This window comes from Gymnoscopelus microlampas (genome assembly GCF_963454915.1).
Source record: "Gymnoscopelus microlampas genome assembly, chromosome: 22".
In the NCBI taxonomy this organism is placed as follows: Eukaryota; Metazoa; Chordata; class Actinopteri; order Myctophiformes; family Myctophidae; genus Gymnoscopelus; species Gymnoscopelus microlampas.
In genome coordinates this window covers 37,807,493-37,833,147 of record NC_139959.1, presented here as the reverse complement: position 1 = coordinate 37,833,147, position 25,655 = coordinate 37,807,493, and the positions used below count along the sequence as shown (strand labels likewise).

Here is a 25,655-nt window from a genome sequence, read left to right as displayed (position 1 = left end):
TGCAGTAGAACTAAAAGACGAGTCATTTTATGTTTGGTTGCGCTCGGGTGTTGCCCTCTGAAAATAGCAGATCTACAAGCTCACAACGCGTCGTGCTAGCACGACGCGTTGTGAGCTTGTAGATCGTCTATTTTCAGCATGCAACCAAGTGTAAAATCGTCCATCAAGGCACCGCCAAAATACTTTTTGGTCGACTAACTCAACTGTAGATTTAGTCGACTATGATCTTATGATATTTAGTCGACTAAAACTAGACTAAAACGAAAGCATTTCAGATGACTAAAATATGACTCAAACTAAAAAGACTGTGACTAAAACTAATCCAAAATTTGCTGTCAAAATCAACACTGCAGTACAGTCTTTTTCCCCCACACTATTTGAATAGCCGATATTAAAATGATGTGTTGCTTTGTGTCTTTTAAAAGGGGGCGGGGCCCACCTGCTGCAGATCCCCAAATGGAGGTACAAGGAGCTGAAGGAGGAGCGTAGGAAAGCAGAGGACGCGGAGCGAAGGAGGCTGGAGGCGGCGGCCAAGAGACACCACCTCGCCGCCGGTAAAAGGAAATGACATCACAGTGATAATGTAGGGCTTTGGTTCTCATCACAGACTCTATATTTAAGAGATTGTGAAGTAAATGTCTGGCTTGAGAGACTTATTTGGTTCCTAACTATCAATCAGTTTGAGAACAAAGGGATTTAAGGGGCCGAGAGCGCGACGGAGTTAGCCTGATTATCAGCCTGAAGCTGCGTGGAGCTTCAGTCTGAAATTGGCTCCAGTGTCAGTGATTATAAGGGGGAGGGGATTCGAATTTCCCCAAACCAAGAGATCCACGGATCCGCCTACATCTGATGTCACCGCACAGCTTGCTTTAGCAGATATTCTCTGATTGGCTTGTCGTTAGACCCACCCCCACCTCCGACTCATTGGACGGTACTTTTTGTACCGAATAAATCCTAGGTCCACATTTCAACACCAGACCAAGAGAGGCAGTCCACTCAGAGAGTGGGCGGGGTCTATGGTCTGGAACCAGGCTACGACGGAGTCTGAGGTGGTCCAACTCTAATAGATTCCTACATTCCCCATTAAGGGTTGACCAGTACACTCTCAGAGTGGATTTAACACTGAGGATTTTATTGTGTATGTCCCTCGCTGGTCAATGTTACTGAGGAGGAATGAAAACTGTCGGTTTCTAACATTTTGGAACCTTTTGTTGAATTTAAAGGGGTATTTCACATTAAAACACCTCTGGGGTCTTTTTTTATTAAAAAATAAATAAAGTAATACAAAAAATAAACATGACCCCTCACACATTAGGACAATATCAGTCACCAGAACCAAGGACAGGTGTTTTCAATTAATCAAACATGGTTAAAATGGAGTTTGTATATTGGAACGGGGAATGTCTGATAAGATGAATATCAAATGTATAAATATTATAAATATTGAATTAAGCAACTTAAAAACTGTCCGGGGTGCACACAAATGCCAGAGTAGACGTTAAAATGACCCCAGAAAAGTGTTTTAAAGTGAAGAAACACCCCTTTAAGTAGATGTTGCCATGCCGGTGTAGCAGTACTGGAACTGATGGGAGGTTTCCATGGTAATCATGGAGAGGAGATTTGATACTTGAAATGTTTGTATGTAACTTATGTTGTTTTCATATTTATTGTTTTTTAACTGAATCTGAAGATGATCAAGTGTCTATTTTTATACAGGTTGGATGCTTAATTGCAGCAGTATTTTTGTAGTTATGTGGAGACTGTCTTGTAGTGGAGCTGTCAATACTTTTTTATAATGTACACATCTTTTAAACCAGTGGTTCTCCAACATTTTCATGTCAAAGACCCCCCAAATTGACATGCCTTTGGCCACGGACCCCCCATCTGTAAAAGGTTTGTGCCAGGAACCCCCATAGAGAAGATGTAAGTATAAAATGGGGTCAAAGTGGTAAAAATGCTAACATCCCCACTTTGAGAACCACTGTTTTAAACTTTATTTTAAAACCCACAGGTTTTTAATATATTTATGAAAACGGGATTAAGGAAGATAGTCTAAAACAGGGGTCCTCAACAGGGGGTCCGGGACCCCTAGGGGGTCCTCAGAGTTACTACATGGGGTCCGCCAAATCTTTGTGTGATATCATTTTTTTTTTACCTTAACCACTTGAACCCTAGCGTCCCTTTTCTGAGGAGAACCTTAGCCAAAAATAGCAGATCTACAAGCTCACAACGCCTCGCGCTGCGAGGCGTTGTGAGCTTGTAGATCGGCTATTTTTGCCAAAGAGGTGTTTGGTGTAGAGGGAAAAAAGAGCAGACCAAGTAAACAAAAAAGTTGAATCTGAAACACAACTTTATACAATATAGTAGGGGTCCCTGCTTCATCTCTCTCTCAGCTAGGGGGTCCTTGGCCTGAAAACCCCTGGTCTAAAATATTCGATTTTGAAAACTGTTGAGCATGTCATACTGACTGAGATTATTAGTATACAGAGCAACAATTTCCTTTTTTTCCCTTTTACATCAAACCTATGAATGTATTTTGCCTATAGATTCTGCCTTGCAAAGGTATTTTTTTATAATAGAGATGTGGATGATTTTCAAATGTCAAGACATTTAATTTTTCATTTAGACAAGGACTTTTTGACACACTTGACAACCTATAAAGTATAAACAAATTCTGCAAATGTTTTCCAGTCTCAAGAACAGTCTCAAGTCACCAGAAGAGTGAGTATACCTAAACATTGTGGATAACTCAATGTTAAATTGGCTATTTCTTTCCCCAATATGTTAAGATATAAAGACTAAAATGTATGCTTTCGAACATGGTCTGAAATAAGGTTAAGTAGGCCATACGTGATTTGAACATTTGACAGTTAAGGCCTAATATTTCTACAACTGCTACAACGCCTAATCTCATGGCATAAACAAAAAGTTGAAGGGTGCATTTCAGTGGTGGAAAAAGTACTCACATTTTTTACTTAAGTAAAAGTATCAATACTGCAATGTAGAAATAAGTCCGGAATTCAAAATCATAATAATAATAATCAAAATAGTAACTAAAGTTTTCAAATAATTGTAGTGGAGTAAAAGTATAATATTTGCCTCTGAGATGTAGTGGAGTAGAAGTAAAAGTACTGATATTTGGAAATACTCCAGTAAAGTAAAAAATACCTCAAACGTTTACTTAAGTACAGTACTTGAGTGTACTTAGCTAGTTTAACTTTCCACCACTGGTACATTTAGGTCTGATAATGATCTACCGCGTGTGTGTTCACATCATGTATACTTTACATTATTTCAGACCATTTTCCAAAGCATACTTTTATTTTATTTACTTACTAACCCTAACCCTTTGAAAAAAGGAAAGAAGAGAAAAGAGCCATTTTAACATTGAGGTGCCCACAATATTTACCTAAACTCTTCCTTTATCCAAGAAGAACAAGACTAAAACACAAGGATCAAACACTGCTGTGATGTACAGTAACACTTTAATGTTCACCACGTGGGAAGAAAGCGTTTATTATCCTTAATGTTTACAAGTTCAACTTTTTTAACACTGGCCTCTTTAATACCCATTAAGACCTGAAGCCAATTCTACATGTCTCCTAAATCCCAACAGTATTCTGAAAAACGTATGTTTCTATATCAGTGGTGCTCAATCTTTTTCCTGTCAAGGACCCCCCAATTATATGTATTTGGCCACGGACCCCCATCTCAAAATATTTAGTTCCAGAAGCAAACATTTGAGTTAAAAATGTTTGCTTTAAAAACATATACATTCAAAGGTTTGCACACATTTTCACAATCTTTCAAAAATAGAAGATCTAGAAGCTCATAGCGCGGCACCAAGTGCCGCGCTATGAGCTTGTATATCTGCTATTTGTGAATAGCCAATGTGTAAAATAATGCTTTTTTAGCTCAAATCTAAAAAATGACACAGATGCGTTCCAGGTCTTAATGGGTTAAATGAATGTGATTGTGACACAATGAGATCGATGAGTTATTGTATTTATTGTCGCTGTTGGGCAGACACCTAATTTCTCCACATTTAAGCATGATTTTTGTTTTTAACGCCCCTACTGTCCTTTGTCATACTGCAGTGTTACACAAAATTAGAAAGCAATGCCTATCATAGCTGAGTGGTTAGTGAGCCCGCCTAGGGAACCAGAGGCCCTGGTTGCCCCAGGTTCGATTCCCGGCCAGGCCAGCATATGTGTCGATGAAATGAAATGTGTCCCTGAGCAAGACTCTTAACCCCTAATTGCTCACAGGTTCTCATTGGAAACAAGACCGCAAGGACTTTCATGAACGACCTGTTAAAAGGAATTATCCTTATCTACGAGCTCACTCACTGTTGTGAGCTTGTAGATCTGCAATTTTGTATTATATTGTTTTAAGTGGTTAAGTGTGTCTGTGGGTTTTATACATCTTGAACCACTGAAAAGTATTAATAACAACTACATTCGATCCATTGGAACGCAGGCAACTGTTTTTCTTAGGTTTTGGACACAAGGTCTCCACCCGACAGCGACAAAAGTATGTGAATAAATGGAGTGTGTAGAAAAAGGGAAATAAGTTTGTCAGTGAATTAAAAAAAAACGTTTTTAACCGAGTTGAATCCTCATTCCTCTCTTCAGAAAGAAGTGTTGTTTTGTCTCGTATCCTGTGGTTTTGGTGAGTTGATGTTCAGCGGTTTTGAGCAACTTGTGTCTTTGAAAATGTTGTTGTTGTCGTTGTTGTTCCTGTTGTTGCAGGGAGACCAAATACAACCACCACAGTTGTGTTAATTGTATTGTATTAACATACAGATTGGTAAAACAATAACAGCTTATTCACACGGTGTACCTTTTATACATGGTGATTGCTGGACTTTTCTGTTTGTGTCGCTTAAAACAACGAGGCTGCCATTGTTCCCGCCTCAACTGACTGGAGGAGACATGGAGTTATGTGTGTGACACCAAACCAAAGCCTGGTGTCCAAAAAAACATGCTCTCCAGAAGGGTGCGCACCGTGCGCTAATCCCAAACATATGGAGCACACTGATACAGAAAGACACGCAATTAAAGAGGGAGAGGTCAGCTCCCTTTTGCACATTAGAACCGGTGAAAAGAATCGGTTGAGAGAAAAAGCCGTGAGGTTAAAAGCACAGACACTGGAAGAGCAGTCACATGAGACAATTTCACAGGGTTTTTTTTCTTAATTTTTTCATTTTGCAGCTTAATTGCCATCCAAGAGTGCATGTCTAATATGCATGGTGATGATTCCGTTTGCTGTTGGGCTATAAACCTTGTATCTCCATATTTCTTTGTTTCTTTTTTTGTAAACGTTTTTTTTTTTTCAACTTCCATTGCTGAACAGTGTCACGCAAAAGTACCAAAAATAATTGATCTACAAGCTCTGCTATCTACAAGCGTCGCAATGAAAAGGCATTGCGACCTGTTGTGAGCTTGTAGATTTGATATTTTTTTGGGGGGGGAAGTGTATCCATGGATTTTTATAAATATTAAACCGATGAAAAGTATGAACAAAACCTTGTGACTAAATGATAACTACATTAGATCCATTGTGAACACAGGCTCTATTTTTCTCCCATTTTCCGAAAAGTAAGCTTGCGGACATGTAAGGTTTTCCCACCCGACCGTGACGATTTGCCATGGGACCGCCGAGGGCCCTGTGCGGGCATCTCATAATTTCTTCTTCAAATAAACTCCGTGGCATTGAGCTGAGACTCCGTCCCGAGGCCCTGTGTCTCAGCACTCCAGGTAAATTGAGTGAACACAGAATAAACCACATTCACCTCCTCTCCCCACCCAGTCCCTGCTCTCTGGAGACCGCTCGCAAACAGTTTTCAGAAGGCTTGTGCTTAACCCATTGAGACCTGAAGCCGATTCTACATGTCTCCTAAATCCCAACAGTATTCTCAAAAACCTATGTTTCTATATCAGTGGTGCTCAATCTTTTTCATGTCAAGGACCCCCAAAATGATATGTATTTGGCCGTGGACCCCCATCAAAATATTTTGTTCCAGGGACCCCCAGAAGCAAAGATTTGAGTTAAAAATGTTCGCTTTAAATATATATATATTCAAAGATTTGCACACATTTTCACTATTTTTCAAAAATAGCAGATCTACAAGCTCGTAGCGCGGCACTCGGTGCCGCGCTATGAGCTTGTATATCTGCTATTTTTGAATAGCCCAAAGTGTAAAATAATGCTTTTTAGCTCAAATCTAAAAATGACACACTTCCAGGTCTTAATGTGCTTAACCCTGTAAGCCACGTAACTCTGTGTCATTCTTAAGATTTCTTTGGCTATTCAAAACTGCCATTTTTTAAGAGTTGTGAACATTTCAGCAAATCATGGAATATATGCATATATAATAAGCAACATTTTTTAACTTAAATGTTTTTCTTATGGGGTCCCTGGAACAAAATGTTTTGAAGGAGTCCGTGGCAAAGTACTTATCATTTTGGCGGTCCTTGACATGAAAAAAGTTTGAGAACCACTGCAATCTGATGCAGAAAATATAATACAAAATATTTTTAGAATTCCCCAGAAGCAGGAATTTGATTTAAAAATGTTCACTTTAAGAACATGATCTTCATATCGTGCAGAACTCGGTAGCTCGTATAACTGCTATTTTTGAATAGCCAAAGCAATGTAAAAATGACAAAGATGCGTACCCGGCTTGAATAGGTTAAAAGGAGTAATTTCACCCACATCTTTTTTTGTTTTCTATCAATTATACACCTTTGACTTCATGGAGGTCTTTTTAGTCACATTCCTGAGCCGCCAATAATTTCATGTCCGGGTCATCAGTCAGTAGGAAATTCAAACTATTCGACCAAAAGAAAAGATAAGCGCCATGAATTCAAGGGATGAATTGATAGGAAATAAGTAATTCTCTGCACTTTAACAACTAACAGCCTCAAATCATTTTTAGGCACACACATTGTTAACCTGACCTGGAATCGTACCCAAGACACCAGGCAGGCCCACTGTCTCTACTAAGTCTCAATTGTTAAGTCAGAGTCAAATTGTAAAAAATAGAAATAAGTTAGACTATACTAAGTGATTATTATTAGTTTAAGTCAGAATTTTACAAAATGTACTATAGTACAGTGAATGTCTGGGTGGTTTGTCTCCATCACTGAAAATAACATACATGTAAATAGACATAAAACTGTTGTCCTGTGCAGTTGGGGTAAAAAAAAACAAAAAACATTTCACTCCTAATAATAACTTTTTGATCCATTAGGGGAAATGCAGCTTCCAGCAGTTGATGTCTGACCTCAGAGGAGTAGTTAGAAATGTCCTGCTCAAGGACATCTTGACTTGATGCTATGGGTCATCTTTGAACCTGCTACCATTGGCTCACCAGTCAATCACTCTAACCATTCACCTACGGCTGTCTCCATGAAATCTGTGTTTCTAAAATGCTTTGTTGTCAAGCCCCCCCCCCCCCCAAAGTATTACATTCTCAGTTAATCATTCTCAATTGTTAGGGTTAGGGTTATAATATATCTTCTGTTATATTGTATTAGTTATCATATCGTCTATTATATATCATATATTATCATATATCTTCTATTATATAGTAGTTTCCTTGACATGAAAAAGTTTGAGAACCACTGATTATAGCAACATATGTTTTTTCAAAAATCTCCCCCAGATGCAAAGATTTGAGTTAGAAATGTTCGCTTTAAAAAAGATTTGAAAATAACAAAGATGATTTTTTTTTTTTAAATGGCAGATCTACAAGCTCATAGCGTTGCACTCTGTGCCTTGTAGATTTGCTATTTTTGAAGGTGGTCATGGGCCCCAGTCTGAGAAGCAGTCGAATCAGTTTGTTTTGGGAGGTTTGAAGCTTAGTCTTCAGTGACCAATGTGACACTGCCACATAAATGTGTGAAATAATGTATTTCCTGTCCAGGTATGATGAGTATTGAAAGAAAAAGATACACAAGAAACAGGTTAAGATACGGTAGAATATTTAACACCTAAATGTAGTGTACATTTTTGTTTTGTTTTGTGTAAGGTGATTATGGCCATTATGATTATTTTTATGTTGACATGGTTCACGCATGGGGGGAGCTTGTGGGGAAAAAGCAGCAAAAGTTCCACAGGAAGTGAGGTATCAGGAACAGCTATAAAGGTACAGGAAGTGAGGCGGCGGGGGGTTCCATTTTAGGTATTGAATGTTTGGTGGTGTTTGAGAAGGAGACTCTTGTAAGCCTGTACTAAACCAAAATCATGTATTGATAAACCACTGAGTAGCCGGAGAACTTATGGAGTTATGGATCTGGAAGGAGAGAAGTTTGGTCGAGGAATATTTCTGAGGGTTTAGCTCTGAAGCCAGTCAGAGCGTTTGGACAAAGGAACCCATGTGGCCTGAACCCTGACTTGAAGGTTGGGTGAGGATTATATTTTTTCCTTTTTATGCAACGCTTTGCCTTTGTATTTGCTGACTTTGCTGGATTATTGGATTCTCGGAAAATAGAAGATCTACAATACTTTTGGATTACTTTTGGGCAGTGGTGGAAAGTAACTAAGTACATTTACTTAAGTACTGTACTTAAGTACAATTTTGAGGTATTTGTACTTTACTTTAGTATTTCCAATTTCTAATACTTTTACTTCTACTCCACTACATCTCAGAGGCAAATATTGTACTGTTACTCCACTACAATTATTTGAAAACTTTAGTTACTAGTTACTTGGCAGATATAAATGATAATATTATGAAACATACCTTAACCATTTTAGCCCTATTTTATACCTAGGCTATTTGAAACCTTTGGAATATTATTTTTTTGTCTTTTGAGAAGTAAAACTTCATGTACATTTTTACAACCGTCTGGAGTGAATTATTTTAAGAAGACATAACAGTTTTTGGTTAAATATGAAAGTGAGTGACCGAGTAGGCCAAATGCTTCCTTCCAGTGGACAATTTAAACCTCTACAGTCAGCTTGTTTTATAGAGTGACACCATCTGTGTCCATTCCTGATACAGGAGCCAGTTGCACCACCTCACACTAAGTCCAAACTTAGCCTAGTTATAGCTTAAATGGCTTTTAAAAAGCCATTTAACCCATTTAGCCGGGAAAGTATCTGTCATTTTAGATTTCTTTGGCTATTCAAAAATAATAGATCTACAATCTCATAGTGCGGCACTGCTATTTAAAAAAAATATGAACATTTGTGCAAATCTTTAAATATTTATATTTAAAAAAAATATAAATTCAAAGATTTGCACACATTTTCGCGATTTTCCAAAAAATAGCAGATCTACAAGCTCATTGCGCGGCACCGAGTGCCGCGCAATGAGCTTGTATATCTGCTATTTTTGAATAGCCAAAGAAATCTAAAATGACAGGGATGCGTCGCCGGATTGAATGGGTTAAACTATAACTATAGGCTAAGTTGGAACTTAGTGTGAGGTGATGCAACTGGCTCAAGCTGACAAGACCTTACCATGAAAATGAAATACAGTCAGCTTTTTTTTATAGAGTGACACCATCTGTGTCCATTCCTGATGCAGGACAGTGGATAGTTAGCATGCTTAATGTAAGGGACACTTTTCCCCTTGGTGATCAATAAAACTCTAATAATGAGTGTCCTCATTCAGACCACATTCAAACCACTTTATTTTCCCTTTTCTTTTTGCCTCAGCAATGGTGTTCTGTAGAACAATAATACTGTATAAATGTCTACAGGAAAAACACATGGAGCGAAGCTTTTCAGTTTTTGCACTGACAGCGTTTAAATAGGCTCTCTCCCTCCCTCCCCCTCTATTGTTCTCTTTCTATACTAATTATATAGGAAATAAAAGACTGTCCTGACTAATCAACTGCACCACAAATGATCTTCTTTCTTTCTAGATAAACTTTATTTGGCCGCACTACTCTCATAGACATATAAAGGTAGACGCCTCCTCTGGCTCTGAAGCGTCTGTATGGCGGACGCGCTTCCGCTTCTGGGGGGCAGCTGGAAATTTCCGCGTGCGTCACAGAAGGGGGCGTTCAGTAGGCCAATCAGAGGCAGGTGGGGGCGGGACAACTAGATTCTGACAAGTCCTGGAAAAGACGCGCTGTGTCACAGTTTGGGCCTGACAGACTGCACAGTATGCTTATGCAGACTGCGATCACATAATCACCTCTGTGTCCTGTACAGACCACCATCGGAGGCCGGTCTCTTTGATGTGGGACCTGAGACGAGGGCGTGGCTGCACGTCATTGAGCTGGACATCTGACGATGACACACAAAAGAAGAAGACGCCTGAGTATCACTTCTGTTTGTAATATATTGTAATATATGTAATATCTGTTTGTTTATGTTTGTAATATATTTTTCATTTTGTCTCGCTGTTGATTTGCAGTGAACTTTGGAGTTACATCATGGCAAGGTAACTACACAATCCAAACCGCACACACACAGGCACACCGGAAAAACACACAGGCTGACTGGAAAAAGCTACGCCCCCCTTCTCTCACACAAACACGGTATACCACTGGTTGCCTCATTCATTCGTTCGCCACCACGGTAAAGGTCGTGGGGTATTTTTATTTTGTCTTTTTATTTTATTTTGGTTAACCATGGTTTCAATACATTTGTGAATAACTGTTTTGAAGGAACTGACGCTAAACTGTGTGGTATTGGACAAACTGTGGACTGGATTGGGGATTATTTTACAATACAAAGTCAAACTGAGTTTTTTTGTGTCTGTGTATTTCATTCATTCTGTTGTTTATTGAGTTGAAGGTATTCTTTTGTGGGTAATCAATCCCTGGTTTCAGGTTTTAAGGTTCATTTGGTTCTACTAATTGTGCATTTAAATCCTCTGTAAGGTTGGCTTTTAAAAAAGCGTTTTTTTTCCAAACTGGACTAAATTGGTGTTAGGCTTTGGCCTAACTGGCACCCCAAACAGTAAAACCAAAGCTAAACAGTTGCACCGTTGCAAAAAGTGGCACCCCAGATGTATAAAAGGACCTCAATCTCAAGCAGAGAGGTGCAAAACCGGATGCAAAACCGGTGCAAAACCGGATCATTTTCAACAAACAAAGGAACAAACAAGCAAAACTGTGCAAAGAAGCTCAGTGGGAAATAACAATTTTGTTTATTAAAACGCAATCGAAAAGGGAACATTTGCAATTTCAAAATGCCAAATTATGATGGAAACTTGCGGGACTTTGATGAAATGGAAACTCAACACCCGTGTTGGTGTCAAACCCACCACCCTCAAACAAATCAGCCTCAAACAATGTCAACTCAAGCTAACCAGCCTCAAATACATGAACCGGATGGAAATTCACCTGCAATAAGTGAAATAAATCAGATCAATGAACCGGATGGACATTCTGCTGCAATGAGTGAAATAATTCAAATCAATGAACCGGAGCAAATCCACGAGCCAGATGGACAATCAATCAATTACAGTCTAATTGATACGGACATTTGCGGCAATGTCGCGGCCGACCTCTTCTATAGGGGTGCATTTCTCCTTTCCCACATGTCGCCTTTCCGACGTTGACTAACCCTATACCTAACCCTAACCCTAACCTTAACCGCACGCGGAAGCCACTAGTCGGAGTGGTGAGATGTCGGAATGGAAGGAGCACCACCTTCTATAGCACCGGGACCCACATTGGTGGAACTGGCTGATGCTATGGAATAAATGCGTATTGCCCATCACCACCTGGAAACAATGGTCAAAATCAATTTCCAGCAAATAAAGAGAGAGCAAGAACGTAATACAGAATCACTGAGAGATGTCAAAGACAGCCTCACTCACACATTACAATCACTGAGTGCTCGAAATCACACCAAAATGCAGGATGAAATGAGAGCATTTAAGGACAGCATGGTACACACAATAACCACAACAGTGGAACGAGGTCACACCAGACTGCATAAAGAAATGACTGATGTAGAGTTCATCCGTTTCTCAAGTAATTGTGTTAACAGAAGCTGTGAAATGTGTTAACAGAAACTGGGCCTCACATTGTAGACCATGTTTTATATCATGTTTTGTACTTCAACAGAATCTGATGTTGATCTGTAACTTTTTTCAATAATCAATTTATAAATCCAATGTAAAAAATGTCAATCAAATGATTTAAGGCTGTCTATTTTTAATATGGATATGTTTATTTTTACTTTATAGTGCATCCGTATAGGCGACCACCTTTACTATCGCATCATGGAAGTTGCAGTCCAGCCAGGACAACAATGTGTTACTCAACGCTTGTTGAGTATTGATGTCAATTTATGAAATATGATACTGATGTATTGGGTACACACAACAATGAAATCAGTTATAAGCTGATTTTTGTTTTGTTTCAGACTCTGAAAATCCAGCCCTGGATGGCCTGGTGGATGTCGTGGTGGACACCATGTCTGTCGAGTTGGATCATGCTGAGGGGTCTCGGCACAGGGAAATGTCTACACACAGTGAGTATGCATCACATTTAAGCAGTCACCTTTTGTTTACAAATCAATATTTGGTATCTAAGAAAATTCTTTGTCTTTTCCAGGCTCCCGACATGCAAGTGTAGCACCTCGGAGCAGAGAAATGTCCACGACCCTTTCTCCATTGCACCAACAAATTTAAAGTACATTCAGGTGTTACATGTTGTGTATACTAAAAAAAATCACACCTGTGTGAAGGTAGCGGCGCCTTTGATATATTTTGTCATAGATATGTGTTTCTACTAGACTAGAGAAACAATATTAAAAGGCTTCCAGTGGCACTAAATAGTGCCATTGGAAGCGAATCACCAAATGCATTCCAAGGTAAGTGGCAAAAACTGATCTGTCATAGCTGATAGAGTGGGTACCTAAAAAATAAACTTTAGGTACACACTCTATCAGCTTCTATCTTCGTAGCTTTTTGTAGCAGATATACAAACTTCGCGCTCTATACCTTTAGGTATAGAGCGGATATTAGCCCTCTATACCTGGCTTTTGCGTCAACGTTCTGATTGGTCAGGCTCGCCAAGGTTCTGATTGGTCAGGTCCGTCAACGTTCTGATTGGTCAGGTCCGTCAACGTTCTGATTGGTCACTATTCATGACATCACTATGTTACTATTCATGACATCACTATGATGTCATGAATAGTGACCAATCAGAACGTTGACGGACCTGACCAATCAGAACGTTGACGGACCTGACCAATCAGAACCTTGGCGAGCCTGACCAATCAGAACGTTGACGGACCTGACCAATCAGAACCTTGGCGAGCCTGACCAATCAGAACGTTGACGGACCTGACCAATCAGAACCTTGGCGAGCCTGACCAATCAGAACGTTGACGGACCTGACCAATCAGAACCTTGGCGAGCCTGACCAATCAGAACGTTGACGGACCTGACCAATCAGAACCTTGGCGAGCCTGACCAATCAGAACGTTGACGCAAAAGCCAGGTATAGAGGGCTAATATCCACTCTATACCTAAAGGTATAGAGCGGCTAGCGCCGCTAAAAAGCATTACCATACCTAATTCACAAGCAGTGAGTAAGTAGTTACTGGCTCAATCACGTGTTTCAGGCTTGCCTCGCCTGGTGGAGCGTGCTGAGGGATCGCGGTGCATGGAAATGTCTAGACACAGTGAGTATGCATCACATTTAAACATTTACCTTTTTGTTTACAAATTGATATTTGGAATCTAAGCACATTCTTTGTCTTTTCCTGGCTCTCGACATGCAAGCTTAGCACCTAGGAACAGAGAAACGTCCACACCTAGTGAGTATAAATATCATTTAAACAGTCACCTTTTTCTTTACAAATCAATATTTGGAATCTAAGCACATTCTTTGTCTTTTCCAGGCTCTGGACATGCCTAGCACCTCGGAGCAGAGAAACGTCCTCCACACGCAGTGAGTATTCGTCACATTTTAAAAGGTCACCTTTTTGCTTACTAACGGAGCCATGTTAAATCTAAGAACATGTGTGTTCTTCAAGAGCTCAACAAGCAAACCAAAAAGCAGCTAGAGGTCCTCCAAGGCATGGCTATCGCTCCAGGTAAGTTTAGGGCACAGCATCAGTAGCGACTGACTTCTACTGGTTGGTCTCCAGCCCTTATTGCTGCCCTAGTGATTTCCTACAGCTTGGTCTAGGCCACCTGTCAGCAGAGGAGATGTGTGATTGTCAACATCTAAGACCAACCAGTAGGGGTGAGTCTCTTTCAGTGTAACATGGTATTGTAGCGGTATTATGTCCAAAAATGAAATGGCCACAAATGTTCTATGCTCATCAGGTCCAGGCACGGTGATGGCTCCAGACACAGTGTCAGATACCGGCACAGCATCAGGTCCAGGACCAGCCACAACTCCAGGTACAGCAACAGCAGTGGCTCGAGGCACTCTGTCAGGTCCAGACACGATGACCGGTCCCATCGCAGTGATGGGTCGAGGGACACGGTCAGGTCCAGACATGACAGATCCAGGGACACCATCAGGCATGGTGAGTTGTCCAAAGGCCCCAAGTAATGAAAACCTTTATAAATTCAACAAGTAGTATCGTGCACCCCTAATTGTTACAATATGACAGGTTTATTATTTCTCCTGGGTACGATTTATAGTCATCTGTCTTGGAAAGTTTTAATGCAAAAATATCACTTTGTAATTTCTAAAACATACTTTTTGTTCTTATTACAGGTGCTATGCGATGACTGAGAGGCCAACATGGGCATTGCCGACACAAGGTAAGTTCGGAGCTATTTCTATGAAGACAGGACTCTGGCCAAGAAAACTGGGGGACACTTTTAATTTGCAACCCTTCTCTCTTCTGCCCTTTCTCAACTTTCTTCCTTTACTGTTCTCTCTGTCCTTGTCTCCTCTCCTATTGGGACACAAAAACTGCTCTTCAATTATAGACATGTCATGTCAATGACATAATGGTTGAACATTAAGTGAAAATTAGTAGTATAAAGGGTTTATACCATGTTTTACAATAAATCCTAGTCCTACTACATTATTAACATAAATGTCATTTGTTTTTCTTCAGGCTCTTCAGTAGTTGAACACAGTTGAACATGAAGGGGAAGGGGAAAAAAGAGAAGACTGCTTTGGAGAAGACTAAGACTTTTTAAAGCAATACAAGGTAAGCCCATATTTCATGTTGACCAATGACAGACAAGTGGCACTTGCCAATCTCTAAATTTAATTGGGTAAAACATGTCCTTCCCTGTTGACATAAAAAAAATACAATGCCAACTGTCTACCGTTGGCTATCATAACATTTTAAATAACTGTGGTGGTTAGGTGTAGAAGGGAGATGGCTTTGTATTAAACTAGTTGTGGGTGTCATTTTTGCATGTCAATATGGAGACAAAGTGCAATCCATCTTTCAAGATGTTTGTTTTGGGGGCAATATATGTCGGGCATGGGTTCAGGGTTCTGATGGTTTGGGGCAGCTGTTGGATGACCTGCTGGTGCTTCCCCTTAAGCTCTTGAACCTCCTACCAGATGGCAGGAGTTCAAAGCTGGTGGGAAGGGTGGGACGAGTCAGTCGTTATGCTCATGGCCTTCCTGACACATCTATCTGTGTATTATGTCAGATAGGGACTAGGCAGATTTAGTCATGAAATTCAACCCAGAAGCCACAGAGGACCTCATAAGGCAGAATGCCGCAGACCACCTCAAGCATGCTCCAGCGAGAAGGGGAGGCGGAGGACACACAGCAGGCACCACCATCGGAGGCCGGTCTCTTTGATGTGGGACCTGAGACGAGGGCGTGGCTGCACGTCATTGAGCTGGACATCTGATGATGACACACGAAAGAAGGAAGACGCCTGAGTATCACTTCAGTTTTTAATATATTGTAATATATGTATTATCTGTTTGCTTATGTTTTTAATATATGTTTCATTTTGTCTCTGTTGATTTTCAGTGACCTTTCGAGTTACATCATGGCAAGGTAACGACACAATCCAAACCCCTATCAAAGTGTGTACGCACACACACACACACACACACACACACACACACACACACACACACACAAACACATACAGATTTACACACGATGGCCCTCATTTATCAACGCAGCGTATAAACCGGCGTATATTTTTCCATATATTCGGCCGTACACCAACGTCGAAGTCACATTTATCAACGCATCCTACACAGCTGATCCGAGCTTACACTTGGTCCCAGCGTTGATAAATGTCACGGCTGAAACGAGCGTCATTTAAATAACACGCCCTTAAATATTCTCACCAACGCCCCGATTTTACGACATGAAGACGAACCAGAATACGACCAAAGACATGAAAAGCCAATAAGAAACAGTCAACCCCCCCCGCTGGCCTCGCCGCACACGCCTCTCTCTCTCGCTCTCTCTTGCTCTCTCTTGCTCTCTCTTGCTCTCTCTCTCACACACACACACACACACACACACACACACACACACACACACACACACACACACACACACACACACACACACACGCGCCCGCCCAACTTTGTCTTTCATGTCCGTGTCCGTAGCGTAGCGGTACATGAGACTCGGGCGGAATGCAGTGATTCCGTGCCGCCACGTTAATATTTGAGCGTCGGGTTTATATCCTTAACCCAGCCAGGTTGTGTAGCCTACATAACTCTCTATGACATAACTCCATAACATAGGACAAGCTACTGTAAGTTTGTAGACGTCACCTCACTATCCATGAAAAGGTGGCCGGGAGTCCCGACCGCGGGACTCCCGGCGCAAAAGCGCTCGTATATTTTTGAAAATAACAGATCTACAAGCTCACAACGCGTCGCGATGCAACGCTGGCTTGTGAGCTTGTAGATCTGCTATTTTCAATACAGACAGATCTACAATCTTATCTGAATGACTGTTAAAGCAGTTTGTTTAAATTACCTTATAAAATGATATATTTTCACAGCAATTATTTATTAGTGTAGATATACACATTTAGGAGTGGATTATGTGTCCAGATGCTTGTCAGACAGTCAGACAATGGTGCTCCGCAGCTCTAGGATGGAATAAACGGGTGCAGCCAACGTCAACAACTGGTCTCGACCAGACGTGAGATCTCAGCGTACCGTAGGATAAAACCCACGTCAGGATATATTGATAAATGCCGAAAATTGCGGTGATTACGCCGTACGCTCATTATTCGGGCTGCACCACGTTGATAAATGAGGGCCACTATGTGTGTAAATCAAATCATTATGTGTACGTAAATCATCAGTTCTGTTAAATCTGTCTACGGATATTTTGTAACTAATTAACTGCACTACACATTATCTGTTTTTATTAGTGTGGACTACAGTAGACTGTAGTAATCTTCCGACTTTCTTCTTCTTTCTTTCAAGATAAAGTTTATTTTGCTGCGCTACTAGTACTCCCACAGTTTGGGCCTGGCAGACTGCACAGTATGCTTATGTAGACTGCCATCACATAATCTCCTCTGTGTCCTGTACAGACCACCATCGGAGGCCGGTCTCTTTGATGTGGGACCTGAGACGAGGGAGTGGCTGCACGTCATTGAGCTGGACATCTGATGACACACGAAAGAAGGAAGACGCCTGAGTATCACTTCAGTTTTTAATATATTGTACTATATGTATTATCTTTTTGTTTACGTTTTTAATATATATTTAATTTTGTCTCTCACAATCCAAACCCCTACCAAAGCGCGCGCGCGCACGCACGCACGCACGCACGCACGCACGCACGCACGCACGCACGCACGCACGCACACACACACACACACACACACACACACACACACACACACACACACACACACACACACACACACACACACACACACACACACACACACACACACACACACACACACACACACACACACACACACACACACACACAAAGATTGACACACTATATGTGTGTAAATCAAATCATCATGTGTACATAAATCATCAGTTCTGTTAAATCTGTCTACGGATATTTTGTAACTAATCAACTGCACCACAAATTATCTGTTTTTATTAGTGTAGACTATAGTAATCTTCCGACTTTATTCTTCTTCTTTCTTTAAAGATAAACTTTATTTTGCTCCTCCCACAGTTTGGGCCTGACAGATTGCACAGTATGCTTATGCAGACTGCCGATCACATAATCACCTCTGTGTCCTGTACAGACCACCATCGGAGGCCGGTCTCTTTGATGTGGGACCTGAGACGAGGGCGTGGCCGCACGTCATTGGAGCTGGACATCTGATGATGACACATGAAAGAAGAAGACGCCTGAGTATCACTTCTGTTTGTAATGTATTGTAATATTGTAATATCTGTTTGTTTATGTTTGTAATATGTTTCATTTTGTCTCGCTGTTGATTTCCAGAGACCTTCAGATTAATTAAACTGTGTGATGAAGCAAGGGAAAGTCATTCATCATTGGTGGTTTTGCCATTACCTGAGGAGGAAATTGCAAGGCAAAATGCATGGTTTCAACCAAAAATGTATATTCTGGAAGGTTTTGTACAGGATGTACACCTGTGGCTATCAGAGGTGAAACAGCAAATGCACGTCATTGTTCAGAAGGAACCACCAATACATGTCACTGTTGAAAAGGAGCCACAAACACCGGTCACTGCTGAAAGTGAAATGTTGAGTGCTGTACATTCTGATGATATTGGACCCCATGACAGTATATCAAATGTATCAAAATCCACACACAAATCCACTCCATCAAAAGCATCTTCAACTTCATCTGCTCATCATAGCTCATGCTGAAAAGGCTGCTCTCATGGAACAGGTGGCTGCCTTACACAAAAAACATGAAATTGAAGCACAACAGGAACAACTCAGAATGCAAAAGGAGCAACTGGAAATGGAGACTCAGCTGGCAGCAGCAAATGCAAAGGCCCATGTACTGGAAACCATGGGCCAAGGAACTCATCAAGAGTGTCAAGTGGGACAAACTCAAAGAAAGGAGCTGCTGCTCCAAAGGAAACAACCCCATTCAACCCAAATGCAAATACATGCCTACCTGATCAAACTCCACAAAAAGGAAATGTGACAATGGAAACCACAAAGCCTCCCTCCCAGCCACATGATGTGAGACCAAAACAACCACTTCATAAAAAACTGCCAAAGACTCCTCTAATGCAATACTCTCTCCCCAGGCAAAATGTTCAAACCGAAAATAATAATAAATCAAAATGTGCAGCTTCATGGGAAAAATAATGTTCAAGGTCATGTCACTCACACTACACCCCCTGCAGGTGATATTTGTAATGTGCTACGAAGACAGAATGAAAAAACTGCTTTACTGGTTAAGCAAAATCTGTATTCCACTTTACCACCAAGAGACATTCCAGTTTATGATGGTGACCCACTGCAATATGAAATGTTTATCAGGGCATTTGAGAGAGGAGTGGAGAAAAAGACTGACGATTACAGTGACTGCTTACATTACTTTGAACAATATACAAAAGGCCATCCAAAAGACCTGATTCAAAGCTGCCAACAATATGCCTCCATCTCAGGGCTATCGAAGAGCAAAAGAGCTGCTCAAAGAGCATTTTGGGAATGAGCACAAGATAGAAACGGCATATATGGAAAAGGATTCTGCCTGGGCAGCTATCAAAATGGGAGGATGTGAAAGGATTGCAGGTATTTTCTCTCTTCCTCAGAGGCTGCTGCAATGTGATGGAAAATATGGCTTATATGGAGATGAACGTTGTTTCAAATATGGGGACCATTCTCATGAAGCTGCCATACAAGCTCAGATAAACCTGGAGGAACAAGGCATGCGAGCTACAGGAGAGGCATGGACATCGTGCTAAGCTTTCTGACCTTGTACAATTCATAGAGAGACAGGTAAAAAATACTGTCTGACCCGCTGTTTGGAAACATCCAAGATGCTAAGCAAACTACAACTGTCAAAACCTCAACCATCATCAAACCAAGAGACACAAGAGACATTCCAAGAAGAAGCAGTTTTGCCACAACAGTAACACCCATAGAAACAGCAGTGCAGTCAAATGGAGTGGAAAGAAGTGTATTCATCAGCTATCATAATTATTGTCTTTTCTGCGATAAAAGTGGTCACACATTGGAGCGGTGTCCACAGATGAAAGAGAGAAGACACAGAGAGAAGATGGACTACTTAAAGGAAAAGGGAGTCTGTTTTGGCTGTTTGTAAAGAGGACACTTAAGCAGAGACTGCACAAGTCGTTTAACCTGTGATACATGTGAACAAAACCATCCTGATATACTCCACATTGAAGAAACAGAAAATAAATCAATAGGAAACAATGCTGCTGTCATCTCACCTCACACATGTGGTCATATTGGGGCCGGTGATGAAACCTCCATCTTCTCCATAGTACCCGTTCAAGTGAAGAGCCACAGGGAGACAGTGTTGCAAACATATGCATTTTTGGACCATGGAAGCACATCCACATTCTGCACTGAAAACTTAATGAGAAGGCTAAACATTACCGGACAAAAAACAAATATTCTTCTCCGCACAATGAACCAAGTGAAGATTTCATACAACTCCCTAATGTGTAAAACCATGCCTGTTTCACAACACAATATTCCAAAAACAACAGGGCTTGTCACCATGGCCTTATTTGAAACACATCAAACTGCAAGAAATATACTCTGGTGTTGACCTACTGATCGGCAGAAATGCTTCAAAGTTATTGGAACCTTTGGAGGTGGTTAAAAGCCAGGCAGATGGACCATATGCTGTGAGGACCCTATTGGGGTGGGTCATCTATGGTCCCTTGATAGGAGACAACAATGTCAGGGATGAGACTGGCTGCACTGCTGCGGCTGTCAATCATATCATATATCCAGAAAAACAATCAGGACTTCAGTGAAAGAACAAGCAAGGAAATGGAAGCCAAGTCAGGGTAGGATGAAAGATGGACTACTATGTGAAACGGATCTGTTCCGCAAGGTGGCTTGCCGTTGGTGGTTATGTCCTCATACCCTTTCGCCATGGTCTGGAACAGCAATATTAAAGGTTACATTTTCTTTTTCTTTCAGCTAGTTCCCATCACGGCTGCACCTTCCTCGATGATCACCTGCTTGTCTCTCTCAGCACACCCTAAATCTGCTATTTGTCTTGCGTGTCAGCATCCTTCTCCCAATGTCACCTCCCTCCGCCGCAGATAAACCATCTCTGCCTCACCTCTCGCTTTATCCACCTCTCTTGCTTTATCGTCTAACCTTCTAACCTGGGCTTATACTCAAATGTAGTCATTTCTGTTCTCATCCCTCCATGTTGCTTCTAATGAGAATCGTAGCATTTTCAATCCCGCCGCCTCCCTCTAGTTCTTTGCCCTCTACTAACATGACCACTTGCCCGGTGATTTATTGACTATGGTTCACGTCATTTATTTTCTGATATTGCACTAACATGTTTGTGCTGTCTTTTTCAGGTCATGTATGCCAGGGATGTGTGGTTGGAGGATGGCAAGGAGAGAGAGGGTACAATTCCTAATAATTGGATCGACAGGGGTAAGGGAACCATTAGATGGCCAAATGCCAAACAAACACAACTTACAAGATGAGAGGACTCATCAGGAGGACTGGCTGACGTTCCAGTTAGTCAAGATAAAGATGACTTCAGGCAGGTTTTGTTTTTGGATCATTTACTCAATAATTCAAGTACAAATAGTTGAATCAATGTTTACAGTTGAATTGTATAACTTCGAGTTAAAGCTTGTGAATGTGACAACTACAACCTGACCAGCCAAGCAGAGGAGGAAGAGGAGGATGTGGATGTGGTGATAAGAGGGAAGAGGAAACCTGTTAAAAGACAAGATGATGACTGATGTAGAGTTCATATGTTTCTCAAGTAACTAAATATGAAACGTGTTAACAGAAACTGGGCCTCACATTGTAGACCAATCATGTTTTATATGACGTTTTGTACTTTAACAGAATCTTATGATGATCCGGGGGAGGCGAGCATTATGGGTAACTTTCTTCTGTAATCAATTTACAAGTCCAATGTCAAAAATAACAATCAAATGCTTTAATAAGGCTGTCTATTTTAGATATGGATATGTTTATTTTTACTTTATATTGCAGCCGTATAGGTGCCCTCCTTTCCTATCGCACCAAGGAACAGTCCAGCCAGGACAACAATGTGTTACTCAATGCTTGTTGAGTATTGATGTCAATTTATGAAATATGATAATGATGTATTGGGTACACACAACATGAAATCAGTTACAAGCTGATTGTTATGTTTCAGACTCTGAAAATCAAGCCCTGGATGGCCTGGTGGATGTCGTGGTGGACACCATGTCTGTCGAGTTGGAGCATGCTGAGGGGTCTTGGCACAGGGAAATGTCTACACACAGTGAGTATGCATCACATTTAAGCAGTCACCTTTTGTTTATACAAATCAATATTTGGTATCTAAGAACATTCTTTGTCTTTTCCAGGCTCCCGACATGCAGGTGTAGCACCTCGGAGCAGAGAAAGAAATCATTACCATACCTAATTCACAAGCAATGAGTAAGTAGTTACAGGCTCAATGTGTTGAACTATGTGTATCAGAGATGTGTGAACATCTAAGACCAACCAGTAGGGGTAGTCTTTTTCAGTGTGACATGGTATTGTAGTAGTATTATGTCCAAGTATTAAGTCTTTAGTGATGGCTCCAGCCATCAGGCACAGTGATGGCTCCAGACACAGTGTCAGATACCGGCACAGCATCAGGTCCAGGACCAGCCACGGCTCCAGGTACAGCAACAGCTCGGAGGCACTCTGTCAGACATGATGACAGGTCCCACCGCAGTGATGGGTCGAGGGACGCGGTCAGGTCCAGACATGACAGATCCAGGGACACAGTCAGGCATGGTGAGTTGTCCAAAGGCCCCAAGTAATCAAAACCTTTACAATTCAGCAAGTAGTATCGTGCACCCCTAATTGTTACAATATGACATATTTATTATTTCTCATCTAATGTATAGTCATCTGTCTTGGAAAGTTTTAATGCAAAAATATCACTTTGTCATTTCTAACTGAGAGGCCAACATGGGCATTCCCATTGCCAACACAAGGTAAGTTCTGAGCTTTTTCAATGAAGACAGGACACTGGCCAAGAAAACTGGGGGACACTTAATTTGCAACTCTTCTCTCTTCTGCCCTTTCTCTCCTTTCTTCCTTTACTGTTCTCTCTGTCTCCTCTCCTATCGGGACACAAAAACTGCTCTTCAATTATAGCAGTGTTTTGTATCATTGTAGGGTGGTGTCTATAATGTCAGATAACATTTCTCTGTGTTAATGTACACTTACTTATTTTTCAGTATACCAGAAGAAAGTCCTGACCATATCAACATTCATTAAAGAACCTGCCTCTTCAGCGGCCAGTCATGTTGAGAGAATGGAGAACATGGAGGACTTCCAGAGAGAGGAGCAACTCCTCAGTGATGTCCAAGCTTTTAATACCCTGGTAGGCTTTTCAAGAGTCTGGAAGTAATGAACAGCATAAGGTGCACTCGCACACTTTTTATGTTCCTCTGGGATATGTCAGTGAAAGTTTTCATGGACTTATTCCAACAGGTGCTGCAACTTTCCCGTAATGGAGGGAAGGACGTTAAGGACTGTGTCCACAAAGTTCTTGACAGGTATGTTTCAACATACACTATGAATTAACCCCTGTGTGATGTTTGGGTGCGCTGTGGTTTTCAATGTCTGAACACTTATTTGGTTAATTCTTCTAGATGAGGGCCTGACTGCATGTTTCCATTAATTTGCCTTTTTTTTTAGCTTAACACCTGAATCCTCTGTTATGTCATGTCAATGACATAATGGTTGAACATTAAGTGAAAATTAGTAGTATAAAGGGTTTATACCATGTTTTACAATAAATCCTAATCCTACTACATTATTAAACGTAATTTGTTTTTCTTCAGGCTCTTCAGTAACAGTCTGATGGCACAGTTGAACATGAAGGGGGAAAAAGATAAGACTGCGACTTTTAGCGCAATACAAGGTAAGCCCATATTTCATGTTGACCAAGGACAAATCTAAATGTAATTGGGTAAAACATGTCCTTCCCTGTTGACATAAAAAATACAATGCCAACTGTCTACCGTTACCGTTGCTATCATAACATTTTAAATAACTGTGGTGGTTAGGTGTAGAAGGGAGATGGCTTTGTATTAACACAAAGCAACACATTTTTGCATGTCAATATGGAGACTCACAAACAGTTTTATTGTCACTTCCACAATACACACTAGGCATACAGGGGAGCAAAATACCATTCTCCACAACTCATGGTGCACATTAAAAAGAGGCAAACATTAAAAAGTAAAGAGCAGACAACATTGGTAAAAAGTGCTGATGCATTCAAAGTGTAATATAGATACAGTACTATTCAAAGTGCTATCCATCTTTCAAGAAGTTGGTTTTGGGGGCAATATATGGCGAGCATGGGTTCAGGGTTCTGATGGTTTGGGGCAGCTGTTGGATGACCTGCTGGTGCTTCCCCCTGAGCTCTACCAGATGGCAGGAGTTCAATCGATCTGTGTATTATGTCAGATAGGGACTAGGACAGCATGTTGCCGTTGCACATTTTTTATTGTCTTTTTCTACTATGCAGATGCAGTCATGAAATCCGACCCAGAAGCCACAGAGGACCTCATAAGGCAGCATGCCGCAGACCACATCAAGCATGCTCCAGCGAGAAGGGGAGGCGGAGGACACACAGCAGGCACTCAGGACTGATTTAACTTGAACTTTCACTGTCCATTGTGGGGGATCTTAGTGTCACAGTATTGTACAGTATTGTGTAATTTGAACTTGTGTTCTGTTCAACGAAGTAGCTCTGGTTGGACCTTACCCTGGTAGCTCACTGGCTATTCAGTACAGCACTTGTTTAATATTTTTCAGTTGTTGTGGAACCGGGCCAAGCAAAAAGGGTGTCCCTGCAAAGTAGGCTGTGCTATTATGTCTTATTATTATTTTATTTTCATTCGACTAGTGACGTGTAAAAACAAAAAGAGAAGTTAACTGTTCTGTTCTGGATCAAGCTTAATCAGCCCTAGTGACTGCTGTGTGTGTCCTTCTGTATGACCTTCTGTATTCAGTCTTGAGCTAGACTGCATGGAACAACATTGTGGGAGTTAAGTGGCTGTCCCGCTTCTGTTCTGTCAAAAATAATTCAAAGCTGGCTTGATCTGCTGTTTGTTTGAATACTTAATTAGTCAGAAAGGTAAACGTCATGAAGTACGTTAAGGCTAAAAGGATAACACAAGTCCTGGGGACTTGTTTCCATTGTGGTCCTATGAACTAGATTCCCTTTCAGGGGGTCTAGTTCCAGTCCACAAATATTCCACAATCATATGGAATATTTGTGGAATACTGTAATTGTGGAACATTTGTTTGCGCAGCTGTGTATTCACAAGAAAAATAAAGAGATAATAAGGAAATAAGTGTATTGAATTGTGATTTATTTGTAAACCTCTGTGTACTGTATTCCCAGTTTTCAGAAGGTGGCATAACCATTTGATCCTGTTCATTCTGCACCCTCCAGGGACCAAAATGGGACGTTCAAAAATTACCTCTCATTGCACAGTGGGAATAAAATAATATACTGTATATGTGAAAATATCTGTTCCATTCCTGTTGTCCCCTGAAGATGAAAAGGTCGAGCTCGTTTCCCTGACCCCCAATTGTTATAATCGATCGTTCCTTCCGACC

General features: G+C 41.0%; 2 protein-coding genes across 2 annotated transcripts in view; both read left to right on the top strand.

The window, feature by feature from the left end:
* Positions 1-1,337, top strand: part of LOC311039149 (ankyrin repeat domain-containing protein 33B-like) — a 33,184-nt gene extending 31,847 nt beyond the window's left edge. Inside the window, exon 8 of the mRNA XM_084048800.1 lies at positions 426-1,337. Coding sequence (XP_083904926.1) covers positions 426-568 — 143 coding nt within the window. The 3' untranslated portion in view covers positions 569-1,337. The remainder of the gene's footprint in view (positions 1-425) is intronic.
* mtmr6 (myotubularin related protein 6) overlaps positions 1-25,655 on the top strand; it is a 703,086-nt gene that overhangs the window by 137,824 nt on the left and 539,607 nt on the right. The gene's annotated exons all lie outside the window — the stretch shown is intronic.